Source organism: Amia ocellicauda, chromosome 10 (genome assembly GCF_036373705.1).
Source record: "Amia ocellicauda isolate fAmiCal2 chromosome 10, fAmiCal2.hap1, whole genome shotgun sequence".
NCBI classification, from domain to species: Eukaryota; Metazoa; Chordata; class Actinopteri; order Amiiformes; family Amiidae; genus Amia; species Amia ocellicauda.
The window spans coordinates 29,468,302-29,483,316 of NC_089859.1; the positions used below are offsets into that span (position 1 = coordinate 29,468,302).

Below are 15,015 nucleotides of genomic sequence, written 5' to 3' on the forward strand. Positions count from 1 at the left end.
GTATTAGATTTGATGTATTTTCACTGATGGTCAATGATACCAAACCAATTGATGTAATGTTATAATAAATATCTCTCAAAAAATGTATATTTAGGAGTTTAGGACTTTATAAGGTTAAAGTTTCATGTTTTAGATTTAGATGCCAGTTCCCGGGTCTAGAACATGCGCCTCTTACTTCACGTCTGTCAGAGTCCTGACGTGCAGCAGCCTGTGCAGGAGGATAAAACGGAAAATAATAAGTGTAACAGAGCACTGACCCCCAGTTGCTTTACACGATTGCAGACTCTTGTCATCTGGACTGAACATCACCAAAGGCACAGTGCAGGTGAATTACAAAGATATGCAAATGTCACGTTGGCTGTCTTAGAAGATGACTTTTATCTTGGTTGCAAGGTGTGAGACTCCAGCTTCCTCTGCTCAATGTGGGCCCCGTCTCTCATATTTTTATGACCATCCTGCCATGTATGGCAATGATTTATATTAATGTGATTGGGTCTGTAATGTGCTGAAAGCAATTATTTTAATCTCCTATATATATTATTAAAAGTAGTAGTAATAGTAGTAGTAGTAGTATACAGAAACTGAAAGATTATTTTCTATAGGAGAGCATTTTTAATCACTGGGCTCCAGAAACGTTAATGTCTCTCAGTAAACATAATGAACATGAATCCAGTTTGTCAAGGCACTTCTCTAATTAATTTGAAACCCCAGCCCGACTGCTCTGTTACAGTACACAGGGGTGTAGTAAATCTCCCATCCTTCAGGTTGAATAGAACCACTGAGCTCCAAGTATATTTCTTCAGAATGTTAAACTAATCACGAAAATTCACATCTGTGCAACTTTTCACCTGAAATGATAAAATAATATAAATGGCCATGTCAAGCTATTTTTTTTGTCAATTAGACATCTTAAAATAATAAATCATCCGTGAACAATAGGAATCCTCATCATACGCTGAATATAAATCTGAAATGTGCAGGAAGAAGTTGCGTAGGCATACAAAATAAAAACGAACCAAAAAAATAATAATTGCCTCCTTCAAAATAATGAATTCTCTACATGATTGCTTTGAATATGCCATGTGAATGAATAAGATCCTGAATCAAATCAGAACCAGAACACCACCGCAATGAAAATAACACCTCTAATAATGAAAAGCTCTCAGAGGCCTGCAGGCAGCCATGCCTTTGTCAATGCACTAGGGAGGCTAAAAATATCCATATCACAGAAGTACAGCATTAATTGTGTGTATATTGTAGTTTGTATTACTTTATTACCGTAAAGATTAAACCTGGGACTTGCAGCCACTGATACATAATAAATATGTTACAGTCTGATGTGTAAGGAAACTGACCAGACATCAAAGGAATTTCCTAAGTTTGGAATTATCACAGGTCTCTTGCCTTAAGTGTCAAGTTCTTAAAATAGATTAATTTTTTCTCATTTATAAAGCCAGTGTTTTCTATACTCTGCTCTTCTACACATGTGTATTTTTTTTGTTTTGTTAATTCTACTGAAATTAGTCAGAACAAAATCCATTGTACACCAGACGTAATTGGAGTGTGTGAATTAAATGAGTGAGTGTGTGAGTAGCTTTATAAGATTTTTTGATATTAACCTGTTGATATTCAATCTTCTGTTGTGAAATGGAATTGTATTCAATAATACATTGAATTATCCTCTTTTTTTATTATACAAACCAGTGAAAGTGTGAAGCTTAAATATTTTTGGCGTATAGTTTTGAAAATGTGCATTTGTTCGTATTTTGACTGATAACTTTGGATTATTTACAAGGAGCTCAATTTTTTTTCACATAGAATATGGAAAACATACACAGAGATCAAATAAATGAACAACTTATATGGTGGAGCATATTTAACTCAAGTACACAGATTAATCATTTCTTGTCTAGCAGTAATGAGCTGCAACAGAGAGAATATGACAACACAGGTGTGATTTTTGTTTCATGGAGGATAATGATCTCTAGGACATTTGTGCTGGACTATTAATCCAACGAGCCATCTCCTGGTAATTTTAATAATTCCATTTCCTCAGATGAGAATTTATATTATATCAAAATGGCATAAACTTAAACTACTTGATATTCCTCTCCTTATTTCAACTAGAATGTAGAGTGTTTATTCTTGTATGTATATTTTACAACATTTAAATAATATATTGGGTAATGATCTAGTAACAAGAGCAAAAGCTTCTGTTTTTTCAATCTTTTTCTACTGTGTATTTTGATAGAAAAATTGCTGTGCTAAGCCTCAACATTTAGCTACACCTAAATGCTGAATTAAGCATTTTTCAACAGGATGATTCACCAAAACCCTGATATTTACTGGAAATGAGAGGCTAACAGACCACTGCAGACTTTTGGAATGAGAGATCAACCACAAAGTGTTTCCAGCATAAGGGAAAAATACAAGATCAAGGGCATCGAAGAAACCATACACCATTTCTAATAAGCTATAATTTAAGACTTTCTGACAGCATAGGGGGGAAATTAATTTTCCTTTTGTTTGGGTATACAACATTTTCCATTCCAGGGCTGCCTGGATTTATGGTCTATGCCTATGTGTTTGATTTACTGTTCTGTAATAAAATTAAGTTTTCAACCATCAGCTTGAGGAGAGAAGCCCTATGGTTTCTGCTGATGTTGTATTTTAAGGAGGGGTAAATGGGAATAGACGTTAGAACAAAATGGCTAGAATTCATTTCATGTTTATTTATTTAATATGATGACTTTATGTATGTGCTTTATAATGATCAGATTCCACCATGAGCTATGATTCTCTTTTATTAATTTATTGTTACACTGTAAATATTTTTTTGTGTGTGCAATGAAAGTCACATTGAAATATATCAAGAGAATAATATAATATTGTTCATGCGTTGTAAAAACGCTTAAGGATCATGAGGTAGATGTTCTAATTTTATTGACTAAATCACCAGTGTAAAATAGCTATTTTAGTGTTTCAGCATAGTTGTCTCATCTGCCGTGGTTTTACTTGCATTGTGCACACTTTAGTAGTACTTAAAAACTATAATAATTTATAAAATACGTATACAAATAAATTCTAGTCTGTGACTGATATTGACGAGTTGCTCTTTTTACCTGTCAGAAGGAAATACCTGTTTTGTTTTACTTTAACTTGAAGTTTGTGGTATAAAAAACCTGTGATTTTTTTTTAAAAACTGTTTTCACAGTCTCAGCACCAACATATTAGATATTAGACCAACACCCTTCCTGGAACAGATAAGGGAACCCTTCCCTACTTCCCTTAGTATAAATTAAATATTGTTAAAATTAACAGTAAATGGCTTGTTATTTTATGTTAGTAAAAAACTATATAATTGTATTTTTGCTTAAAATGCTTCAGTTCCAAATAAATCCACAAGTGCCTTGGTTTTACTTGTTAGAATAATTCGTAATGAGATCAAAAACTGCCCTTTTATATAGCTCTGTGTTCTTAATGACTAATTTAATGTATACATATAATTTAGTTTGGACGGATGCGCTAGTGCGCATTGCAAAGTCTCCTGGAACTGCTTACACTAGATCCTGATCAAATGGCAGTGTAGCCGCGACACCACTGATCCGGATCAAATGTACCGATGCATTTGATCCGGATCAGAAATTGCAGTGTAAAAGCACCTATTAGTAATATGGATATAATCAAGGGAATCTGGATACTGTCTGGTCTTTGGGATCAATATTAAACCAGAGGTAGGATCAGGAGACAGAGTGAGGAGTACAGAGGAATCACAGACAATCATTTTATTGATAACTAATCATGTTGGTACCTGACTGAAAAATTACCAAACAGTGTTACAGTTCTGAGGATGGCTAGACAGATATGAATTGCATATGACTTCACTAAGCTAATATAAAGCCCAGAAGCCTCATAAATCTCATACCTCTGACTCCCTTACCCATCTGTGATCTTTTTGGTCTTCACTGAAAAGTCAAGATCATTACAGAGTGAGTCAATTTGGAACTGGAGAACGATTAATGATTTCCCAATGGTTACACTGCATATTAACACAATCAGCCATTCAATAAATGTCAAAAGTATCAATATCCTGTTGTCTGAAAATCCAGTATGTATAACCTTATGGAAAATGTTATGCAGTAATAGGGGATAAAGTAATCTGATGAGAAAATGTCTCCCAAAATTATTTAAAAGGGTTTCTTATTCAGGTAGGCATGCATGAAAATGATTTTAGTAATATGTTTACAAGATATAGTGACTGCATCAGGGAGCATAAATTGAAGAAGAAGAAGAAGAAGTAGCTTTTTGGTGTCCCGCTAATGCAACACACTGTAATTGTAAGACTACAATTTCCCTGTCGCTAATGTGGTTTTGATTCTCCCCGTTGTTTTGAATTGTAGTTACTTTTCTAGGAATGCAGTGGGAGCAATACATTTTCTATCACATACTTTCTTTAATGTTTTTAAATGAGTTCTGTCTGCACCTTGAGCCCATTGCCATTACCTTCTTACATTTTGCAGGCTAAACATACCTTCCTGAAACATATTTTTTTTAGAAATTAATCAATTAGGATGTTGCCTGACCACTGTAAAAAGCTGTAGTATTTGTTTAAAAGCATGGTTTGCCATTTCCTCTGCTTCCAGTAGATTGCTATAACTGCAATTTTAAAGCACTCAAATAGATAGATTTTGGATTGTTTTTTTTTTTTTTTTATTTACTTGGTTAAGCATAGGTACTGTTTTTTTCCTATTCTTATTTTAATATTTAAAATATATTTTGAAATGTTGAATGATTTTTTTGTATATGTAAATTTCTCTGTCAGTTTTAACACTAAACATTTTAACTGATGATTCAATCAAAACATTACTGTGTTCTTACTGAAAGTAATAGTTTTCCTATTGATTTTTAAAATAATGTTTTCATAATTCCACATAACATAATCTTATTTTAAGGTCAAACCCCAGAATGCTAAATATTTGTGAAATGCAAATAAACATGTATGATATGTCATTTGTTTTAAGGTTCTATACCCAATTTCATCCAGCTTTTGTTTTTTGTTTTATGTGTGGAGTTTGATAATTTAGTATTTGTAAATGTATGTATAAATCAATGGTTTACTCTTATTATTCTGCCTTTAGTGAGAATGCAATGCTCTGATTTTTGCCCTTCATTGTTGCCTTACCTGTGTATCATCAAACGTAAACTTCAATGGCAATATGAGACTGGACCATCTTTGCTTTGTAGCAGACTCTTCTGAATAACAGCACAATCACGAACACCTTTGGGTTGGCTATTTTCAAGTCAATATTGTATTCAAACGTTTTGTGGTCAAAATTGAAACTCTGCCCAAACTGCCGCTTCCATTGCAAGCCTACATATTAACTTTAATTTAATAAATTAACTCAATTCACAGTGCAAACTCAATTTAGGGACCACAGGGACCTTGCTTTTATCTTTGAATTTCAAAGGAAAAACTAAAAAAACTTTTAAAACAGTATACCTGATTTGTTTCTGTGGAATATACACTCTAATAGATCAATGTTAAAATGTTGACATGAGAGACCTTCATTTAATTGTTTAGGTAGTTACATTTGTGTACATGTTTCAGAGCTACAAAGTATAGCCTATACATTGGATTGACACAGAATCTCCTGTAACTTGTATGTCTGACTTTCAAGCTTATTAAAACAAACTTCCATTTTAGTCAAGTCAGCTGAAAAATCCAAAACACTTTCCTTGTTTTTTTTCTGAGTGGTCACAGAGTGTATGAGAAGTAAAAAGTTATGTATGGATTTTCAGATGTCCTCCTTTGTGTGCCATCATACCTGCTGTTGAGTTTCCCTTTGTTCATCTCTTCATGATACTTCAGCAGTTACAGGCTATGCTGAGTTGCAATAACAATATTTGTGAGATATTTGTTACTCAAAATACCATAAACATACTATGGCTTAGTTATTTTATGCCTTATGCACAGCAATAAGCTGTGATTTGAGTTGAATTCAGTATGAGCAAAATAAATCTTATACATTCCTATATGTACGTTCCTGAAATAATTACTTTGCTCTGATTCTTTGCAGTGGAAAAAAGCAATATAGATGCATGCATAGGTGCACAAAACAGAGTTTACATTCAGGTTTCTTGAATATTTATTTTCTGAAAAGCTTTGGAGTGGGTATACTGATCTGAATTTCCACTTTCTAATATTTCCCCAGTCTTAAAATCTAATTCCTGGAGTCATAGCTATAGAGTGTATATCATTTTTGCTTTATGATCGTGTGAAAAAATTAGTTGCCTCTTTTTGTAGTCTGGAAAGTGAGTCATCCAGGATTATTTGTCATTAAAAGGTTAAAAACAAGATTTATCCAATATCAATACCGAATATAATGACTTGAGCGGTAAAAAATGCTCAAATTAGTCAAGCCCTACTGTAATGGACCTTTTACAACCAAGGATTTGACACACAGTGATGACTTCTGCTCAGTTAAGTGCTTTGCACAGCATGGTGTATTGGCACATTATTCAAAGGCAGCGTTTTCTGACTTCAAAACAGTACAACCTTGGGTCATTTAATCTTTCAGTAATTGACCCACAGCGTTTCCCTTTCATAAAAATGTATCCATGTCATGAAAGATGCATTTTTGCACTTGAGCGTAATGAAATAGTCTTTGCAGGGTTTTTCACTTATGTGAGTTGTTGCCTATAAATCTTGTAGCACAGCAGGGAATGACATACTATTTTTTATATATTGACATGCAGACTTGGGCATCTGTATCTCTGCACCCATGCTGAACCATGAAAACACACACACAAGAAAACGGATCTGTACAAATGGTACTAATTGGTTAGAGTCTTATTTGGTTCACTGTTTGAACTGCAGACAAATGACATTTTCATGAACTTTTGACATCACTATACTAAATACAAAATGTAAAGGTGGCAATTTTCACAGATTTCCAATATATGTTTTGTCAATAATCCTGCATTCATAACCAGTTCACCTTTCAATTGGTTAAACTGGAAAAACTGGAGACTATTTAAAATAATGACTTTCTAGAAGCAGAGCCAGACTGATTTCAAATTATTCTGTTTTCAGCATTGTGGTGCAATTATTTAAATGTTCCAACTAATTTCTTGTGAATACTGTGCATTCTCATCCATGGAACTCACAGCTGCTTCCTCGCCTAGCAGAAACTTCATGGTACAGTTTCATTCCACACAACGTTAACTTTACATATCAATCTCTTCATTTCTTTTCAGGATAAAAGAATCTACGTCTGCCCTGTGTGTGAGAAGTCCTTCCCAGAGGACCGACTTATTAAATCTCACATCAAAACCTACCATCCAGGTAAGAAAAACCACCCCAAGAATATAAAGCAGCTCACACTCCTTTGGGATTGTTCATTTGTATTGTATACATTGATGACACTTGGGGATGAGAAAATAAAAAGTCCTAAACACTATGCATGATAGCTGTTACAAAAAAAGGTTTATTACACACTCCCAAGTGATGTTTTTTTTATTTTGAAAAACAATTTGCTGCTTAGTTGAACCTCTAAGTACTTTACAATGTTTAATCTTCCATTAATGCATTGTGTGGGCTCTAAATTCAAGAAAGTGCAATCAAGTAATCAGCAAGTTTGTTCAAAGTTGAGAATTTCCAAGAAGTGTGCAATTGTGAAAGAAAGTACATATTGGTAAGCAAAGTTCACGGAATACATTAAGGCAAATGCTTACTGAGGTAAATCAGCTCTGATCAGAAAGACACTTAAGTGAGAGTAAATTTGAGAAGAGCAAGCCAATGAGAGCTGAATCAGATGTGTTTTTCAGTTTAGAACCGAACAAGTAATGGTTAGGGATAGTAACTGTCTGAGTATTCCATATCTAGGGTATGCTGAAGCATCACAAATGAATAATTCTCTCGGGGACTGGCAACCCACAAATAGAGAATGTCACCAGGTTCACAGGAGCAAAGGCTATCAACAGATCACAGAGGTAATCAAGACCAAAGTTGCAGAGGGCTTGTCAGGTTAGGAGAAGAATCTTAACAGGGAATTCAAAACCCACCTGCTAGTTGGTGCTGCTTGGCAACAAGCAGGATTCTGGCTGCTGTGCTTTGTAGAGAACCGCAGCCTATTCAGGGAGTACAATGGGAGCTGAATAAGCGTAAGAGTATCAGTAGCCCAGGCAGGAACATAAAGGTATGTCAGAGAATCTCAGTGTCTGCAAAGGAGAGATAGGGATGCACATTTGCAGGGAAACATTGCTGCTGGAAGAGGGGATTTTATGATAGATTAGATGTTTGTGTGCGTCAAAAGTGAGGTCATTGCCCACTGTCACTCTGCTTGTCAAGGAGAGAACAATCTAACGGTGTCCAATGTGTGGAAAGTAATGGAGCAGTTTTTGGAAGTTGTGGTTTAGAAGTTGGAACCCACCAGAAAGTGTTCAGTCACTGTGGAGAAAGTTCCTGGACTTCCATGCTTCCGTATCTTCTAGGACAATGTTTCTCAACCTTTTTGCCTTTTTGCACAGTTGACCGCTTCAGGGACCAGTTTTTACATGTTTTTATGTATACATATAACATTTTATTATAAGGGATAAATATTAAAAGTTTGCCACACTGCCACATCTGCTTTGTAGATATGTAGAGGATTTAAAAACTCAACATAGACAGAATGTCTAATAATGCAAATCTATACCTATACACACACACACAAAGAAATATGTACAAACTGCTGTCCCCCAAAATAAAAATACTTGTATTTATACATAGATTTTTTTTTTTCAAATACATATATACATAACAAAACAAAAAATGATGCACTCACTGGACTCTTAATGAGATTTCTGTGCCTGTTCGTGAACACACATTTTTCAACCTGAGGATGAATTTTAGACAAGGTCACCTGTGGTGTCTTTGCAAAGCCCAGCTGGTTTCAGTACTTTGGTTTTGTTGCAGTCATTGCTGAAAATCCCCAATGGGAGTACGGTTTTCACTGCCAGTGCACTGAGTTGTGGAGATTCTATACTGACTTTGATACGAAAGCCAGGTAGAGTAAGTTTTTGAAATTGTAATTTCAGACCCTCATCCGTTGACAATTCCAGCACCTTGTCTTCCAGCAATGGCAACAATGTGTGTACGTCTGTGTCTGAAGATGAGAATGGGTCTTGGAGCAATTGCTTTCCTTTCCGTGGATCAGTGTCAGAAAGAAAATAGTCTGCGAAGTTTTGCAGAGTTAAATTTAGATGGTATGAAATTATTTCTTTCAGGAATGTAAGGTTAAAGTCTTTGCTATCATTACTTGTCATAAATGCAAAAGCCGGGAACATGTCAAAACAATCGCGTTTACCTCATTCTTTCCAAACTTTGAGCTTCTTTTCTAAAGCAGTTATCTAAAATAGTGCACAAACTTCCTTGCATAGAAAGATTGAGGTAATTGAAGTGATCAAATATGTCTGCAAGCTAAGCAAGCTTTTCTAGCCACTGCAAATCCTGAAAGTGTTCAGCCTATGGAGATCTCTTCTTTGACAGAAAGGCTTCAAGTTCATGTCCCAATTCATACACCCAGTTCAATACTTTGCCACATGAAACCCTCTCACTTCAGCATGTAAAAGTAAGTGATGGTGCTCACAGACCCTATTTCTTCACATAAAGCAGCTAAGATGCGAGAATTCAAAGCACTGAATTCCCAATTTAATGACTATATATAGGACTTCATTAGGTTAGCTTAATTGTTTGGAAGTTAATACCTCTCTATGAATGAAGCAGTGTGTTATGGATAAAGAAGGCAGGTTGAAGGCTTCCATTTTTGTTATAGACATTGTGGGTTTAGTTAGTAGTTGACCAGAGATAAATATATTTAGTCAAGACAGTATATATAGGGCATGGTGTGTGGAATACCTACAGGATACATGGTATTCACACTGCTGGAAAAAGACATGATGCAGAAACCAGGAAATATGGAAATTAAGACAAAGGAGGAATTAATTTGTGATTTTAAATCAATAAATAAGTAAAACGAGAAAACGCAAGTAAGAGGAATTTACTAGTGAGCAAATAATGAGCAATGAGTAAGAAGATAAATGACGCCATCAAAGTACAGAAAACAAACAAACAAATAAACATTAATCATGGTAAATGCAGAATATTGGATGTGTATAGAAGAATAGACCCCTGTAAAATCCTGAGTTCACAATAATAAATCTAAATTTGAACAAGCCTTAATGGGAATCCTTTTGCCAGCTTAGAGGAGTTTGTTATTCATAACCCTAAAAGCTCCTTGTCGATGTTCTGAATATTAATATCTACAGCATCTTAGCTAACAACCCTGAAATATAATCGCTAAAATGTTTCATGGAGGAGTGTGATGCTTTTGCAGAACAATTTGGGGAGTTTAATCCATTGCAAGTTTTCTGCTGCAAGCTTAATATAAAACTTTAATTATTTGTATTCAGTTGGTGCAAACTTAAAACATGCCTACATGTATTGTGAAAGGAACACTTGAAATGTAAGGAATATAAGTATGGAGTATCTTTAGTATCAATCGAGTACCTTAAAAGGAAATATTTGTGTAGAGTGTAGACCGCTGTACTATGTTTGTTCTGAATTCTATATCTACTACAACTTGGAAGTGCCTTACAGCTATATTTGCATGATTTTAATATTTGAAGTACCATATGGTTCACTGAAAAGTATGAATAAAGCAATGCTACACTACTAATATTAGGTCAAGTAAAAGTTATTTATTATTATTACAGGACAGAACCTGTTGTGACTTTTTGCTGTGCTCTGTTGAGATTAAATGAGTATTCTGAACAAATATAGCATCCATTATAAAGAAAGATGTCCCCAAGACATAATCAAAAATAAATAATACAAAGAAGAGTTTACTTATCCAGTGTATTTTTCCTGACAACTGAAAATTGATCATTAATTGGCATTTTATTGTGCATTGGAAATTAGTATAGAAAGATATAAACAAAGTGTAAACCTTGATTAGAAGCATGTCAGCCATGTTCCTAATCTGTGAAATTCAAGAGAAAACAAATCATAGATCATACAACATCAGTCAATTTTATTTCCATCTTTTATTTATTCTGGCATTTACAACTATTTTGACTCCACTGGTGTGCATATACACCAAGTTTTAAAAACAGCTTTAAAGGAATAAGAGGCTTAGCTTCCTGAGGTTAAAATAATTTGATTACTAAAGACGTGCTCTGATTGTGAACGTCTTAATCCTGAATATTGCTCACCTTCATGCTACAAGTTTGGGGTAAAAAATAAAAACAATTTGGGGTTTTTAACTCTTGGGCAGATATATGTAATTGTTGGTGTGTACATGACTGACACGGTGTCAAAAGTGGCATTTTTTCCCTGAAATCTGGGTTCTGGTCCAAAGAAGATGACAATCTGAAGTTACGTACCATTCAAAATGTATATTTATTTTCTAGCGTTCATATTGCAGAAAATCCCAAATAACAGGTATTTCTGAATGCAAGTGATAAGCTGAGCTTGGTTCCACACATGCAAGTAGCACACATTGATACAAATCCATACAGGATGTCTGTATGAGCTGTGAAAATGTGATGGTATAGCAGCATTACAACATGCCACCCTCCGTAGTGTTCTGTGTAATAAGCACAGAGTGAAGTCAGTTTAAACAGATACTGTCTTGATATATCAAAAATGTATCCCCATAGCCATTGATAGAAATGATTCTTCTCTTCTCTTTCACAGATGTGTCAATGAACACAATCTCAGAAATCCTGGGAAGGAGAGTGCAGCTGAAGGGTTTAATAGGGAAACGGGCCTCCAAGTGTCCTTACTGCGAGTGCTACTTCATGAGGAACGGTTCAGACTTGCAGCAGCACATATGGGCCCATGAAGGTAGGCACCATTCTGTTCAGAGTCTCTCATATGTGCATTTTCCATCGGCTTGTAAGGTCCTGCTGTCCGGGGAAGATGCAAAGGACACCACTGCAACCCGGCCCAAGTTTGACACTTTGCACTGTTAAATATAATATAATATAGACATGTTTCTGTCTAATTCAAATATAGGGATTCTTAAGGTTAGTGCTGTGTGGTGGGGGCAGTAAATGACTATGCCCTTGTAAGTGCATGTGTAATTAAAAATCAGACTACTCTGCAACATATTCGAGTCATATAAGGGTTAACGCCAGTAGACTCTAACTTTCTAATCTGCATATTAATTGACTTGTATTTTGCGTATATTAAAGTTGTTAATTCATATGTAATGTGCACAAAAATGCGTCTGTACTCGAAATGTGTTGAGTAAGCAGTGCAGTAATGCTCAGCTGCAGCAGTTTCAGAAATGTTTCCTTGACAGGACATTGAACTGGGCTTAATCAGCTCATTATTTATTCAACTATATGCTGTACTGTTGTTTTCTAAAAGATGTTATTTATTGGACTAAAATGACCTTGCTGTAAGTTCACTCAAACAGTCGCTGAAAGGGTAGAATTATATATCGAAGTTACGTAACTTCTGTATGAGAGTAAACATGGACAAGAAAAAACTTATTCAATCTAGACAGAGGGTTATTCTGCAAGAAACCAGAATGCTTACTGTCTGTTATTTTAGCACAGCTCTATCTCAGTTTTAAGTACAGGAGAATTTTTTAAGAACAAATCAGAGGAGGTCTGAAGTTATTAAAAGTAATATTATGCTTCCTAAATTCAGCAGGGAATCAATTTACTTTATTCCTGATTTAACCCAGGTAGTATGAAAAATGATTTGATAAACAGAGTAAAGTGTTGTTAGGTGTAGCATTATTATGAATGTTATAGGTAACTTAACTCTTTATTTACTTTCTTTTCTTCCTTTAGGAGTAAAACCATTCAAGTGCTCCCTGTGTGATTATGCCACTCGCAGCAAGAGCAATCTCAAGGCTCATATGAACCGACACAACACTGAGAAAACGCACCTGTGTGACATGTGTGGGAAGAAGTTCAAATCAAAGTGCACTTTAAAGAGTCACAAGTTAATGCATACAGCAGATGGTGAGTCTACTGTGTAGTAAGGGTGGATACTATTTTGGGAACCACCAAAAAAAAAAAATGCAGTTAGACCTATTCAATTCATCCGCATGAGGGTGTATAATTGCAAACTTGTCTCGTCAAATCCAAAAACACAGCTCCACATTCAGCTGGTTGTGAAAGATTTTGTCAGATATACTGTTAAACATTCAAGAAAGTTTGTGAAAATGTGTTCTGCTAAGCAGAGAAAAAGCATACTTATTTAATGAATGCAAAATAAGTAATAGATTGTAGTTTTTTTCCTACAATAATTCCTATAATAATTGGAATAATCGTATTGTGTATTCTTGATTATTATGTCCTTATATGGCTCTGTGTAATTAGTGCTAATTTTGCTGGAAAGGTAATCTGTTTATTTCAGATTCATTTCTGTTTTGAGATGCAACAATTTAACAGTTTTAAGTATAATGCTTCATTAAGAAGGATTTTTTTATTTTAGTATAATTTCAAATGACCAATTACATTTTGTTTCCTTCAGACTGCAATATGGAATTGCAAAGTGTTCATGAGCTTGGCAGATCGCTAATGCCTTTCTATCAGTATGGAACAGACAGACATTATGCAGGTGTCCCCAGACATGTGCACACCTGGGACGTGCACTCCTATTCACCCTTGAAGCCAATAGTGCAAACAGAATAAGTAACATGGTTTAATGAGGACATAATGCTGCTCTCACAGTTAGCCACAGGGATCACTATTTAGCAGTTAAGTAATTTGAGGAAACCCTGACTCACATTTAACTCACCTTATCTTGGTGGTGCCTAGCAAATTTTGCACCACCTCTAGGGAGTTCCTGCTCACATTTGCTCACAAGTCCAGAGTCAAACAGCCATTTGTTAACTATGGGGCCCAAATGAGTGGAGCTCTGTAGTTCTCGAGCTTCTTGGGAGCCCAACAGATCAATATTTATATTGTTTTTGAACTTATTGCCCTTTCAAACATTTTGAAGCCCAGGAGATGTTTACTTGTGTGTTCAATTCCAGTCATATTAAGACATTGGACATACATTGGATTGTACAGATACCCAAAAGGGACTTATGTTCTTTAACAGCTAATTTGTTAAATTAGATGTTACATTGCTCAGATAAACTGTAAGTGCCCATAAATCTTTAATCTTCGTGGTTAACATTTTATAACCATTAAGTGTTAAAATTTCATAAGCGGGAATAATGTTATAGGAAGGCAGGTGTTAAAGACAAACATGTATCCATCATTTTTTTTACATGATATTTGCAACTTAATTTTATTGTTAACTGTTAATTTTATAATAACTGTTATTATTTATTCATATGGTATTAACATCCATTAAAGATAAATAATAATAAGAAAGTAGGGGGGAGAAGAGGTTAAAATACACAAATTATGTTGAAGAGAAATGCACTTATTCTTAAAATAAAAGGCTGTAGTTCTGGAGGCACTCTTTCACACAGAGAATAATAAATGTGTGGAATAATCTACCAAGTGAGGTCAGAAAGGACAAAACAATGCAATCATTCACCCAGCAATTCAGCACTGTCCTGGGGAGAAATAGTATACCAAAAAGCAAAAGGACCAGAATTAAGTCTTGAATGAGTGTGTCGAAGTAGACAGGCCACGTATCTTGGGGGGAAGGTAAATTCTAATTGGGCAGAAAATAGTCACCACAGGGAATTGGTCTGCTTCACGATCCAATAGATCCCTCAGCAGTAGAGACGGACACTGCTGGCATTAAAAGTGCTCTATGTACTAAGTTATTTATATTAGTACATATGCACTTCTCCCCACCACTGGGACAGCAAATTGAAATTGATCAAAAAGAGCAGATGAAAGAGAACTGGGGGGGGGGGCTCTTCAACCAAAAGAGAATGTATTCTGTCATTCTTAAATACTTGCAATGCCATCCAATCTAAGAAAACTCCCCTTGATAAATGAGAAGAACACAACTTACTCTGATTTTCAGACCATTTACTGCCGCTGTAC

General features: G+C 35.1%; 1 protein-coding gene across 2 annotated transcripts in view; it reads left to right on the plus strand.

Annotated features, from left to right (window-relative positions):
- Positions 1–15,015, plus strand: part of zfat (zinc finger and AT hook domain containing) — a 64,574-nt gene that overhangs the window by 23,804 nt on the left and 25,755 nt on the right. For both annotated transcript variants that reach the window (XM_066715850.1, XM_066715851.1), the window contains exons 8-10: positions 7,258–7,345; positions 11,738–11,887; positions 12,847–13,020. In XM_066715850.1, coding sequence (XP_066571947.1) covers positions 7,258–7,345; positions 11,738–11,887; positions 12,847–13,020 — 412 coding nt within the window. The remainder of the gene's footprint in view (positions 1–7,257; positions 7,346–11,737; positions 11,888–12,846; positions 13,021–15,015) is intronic.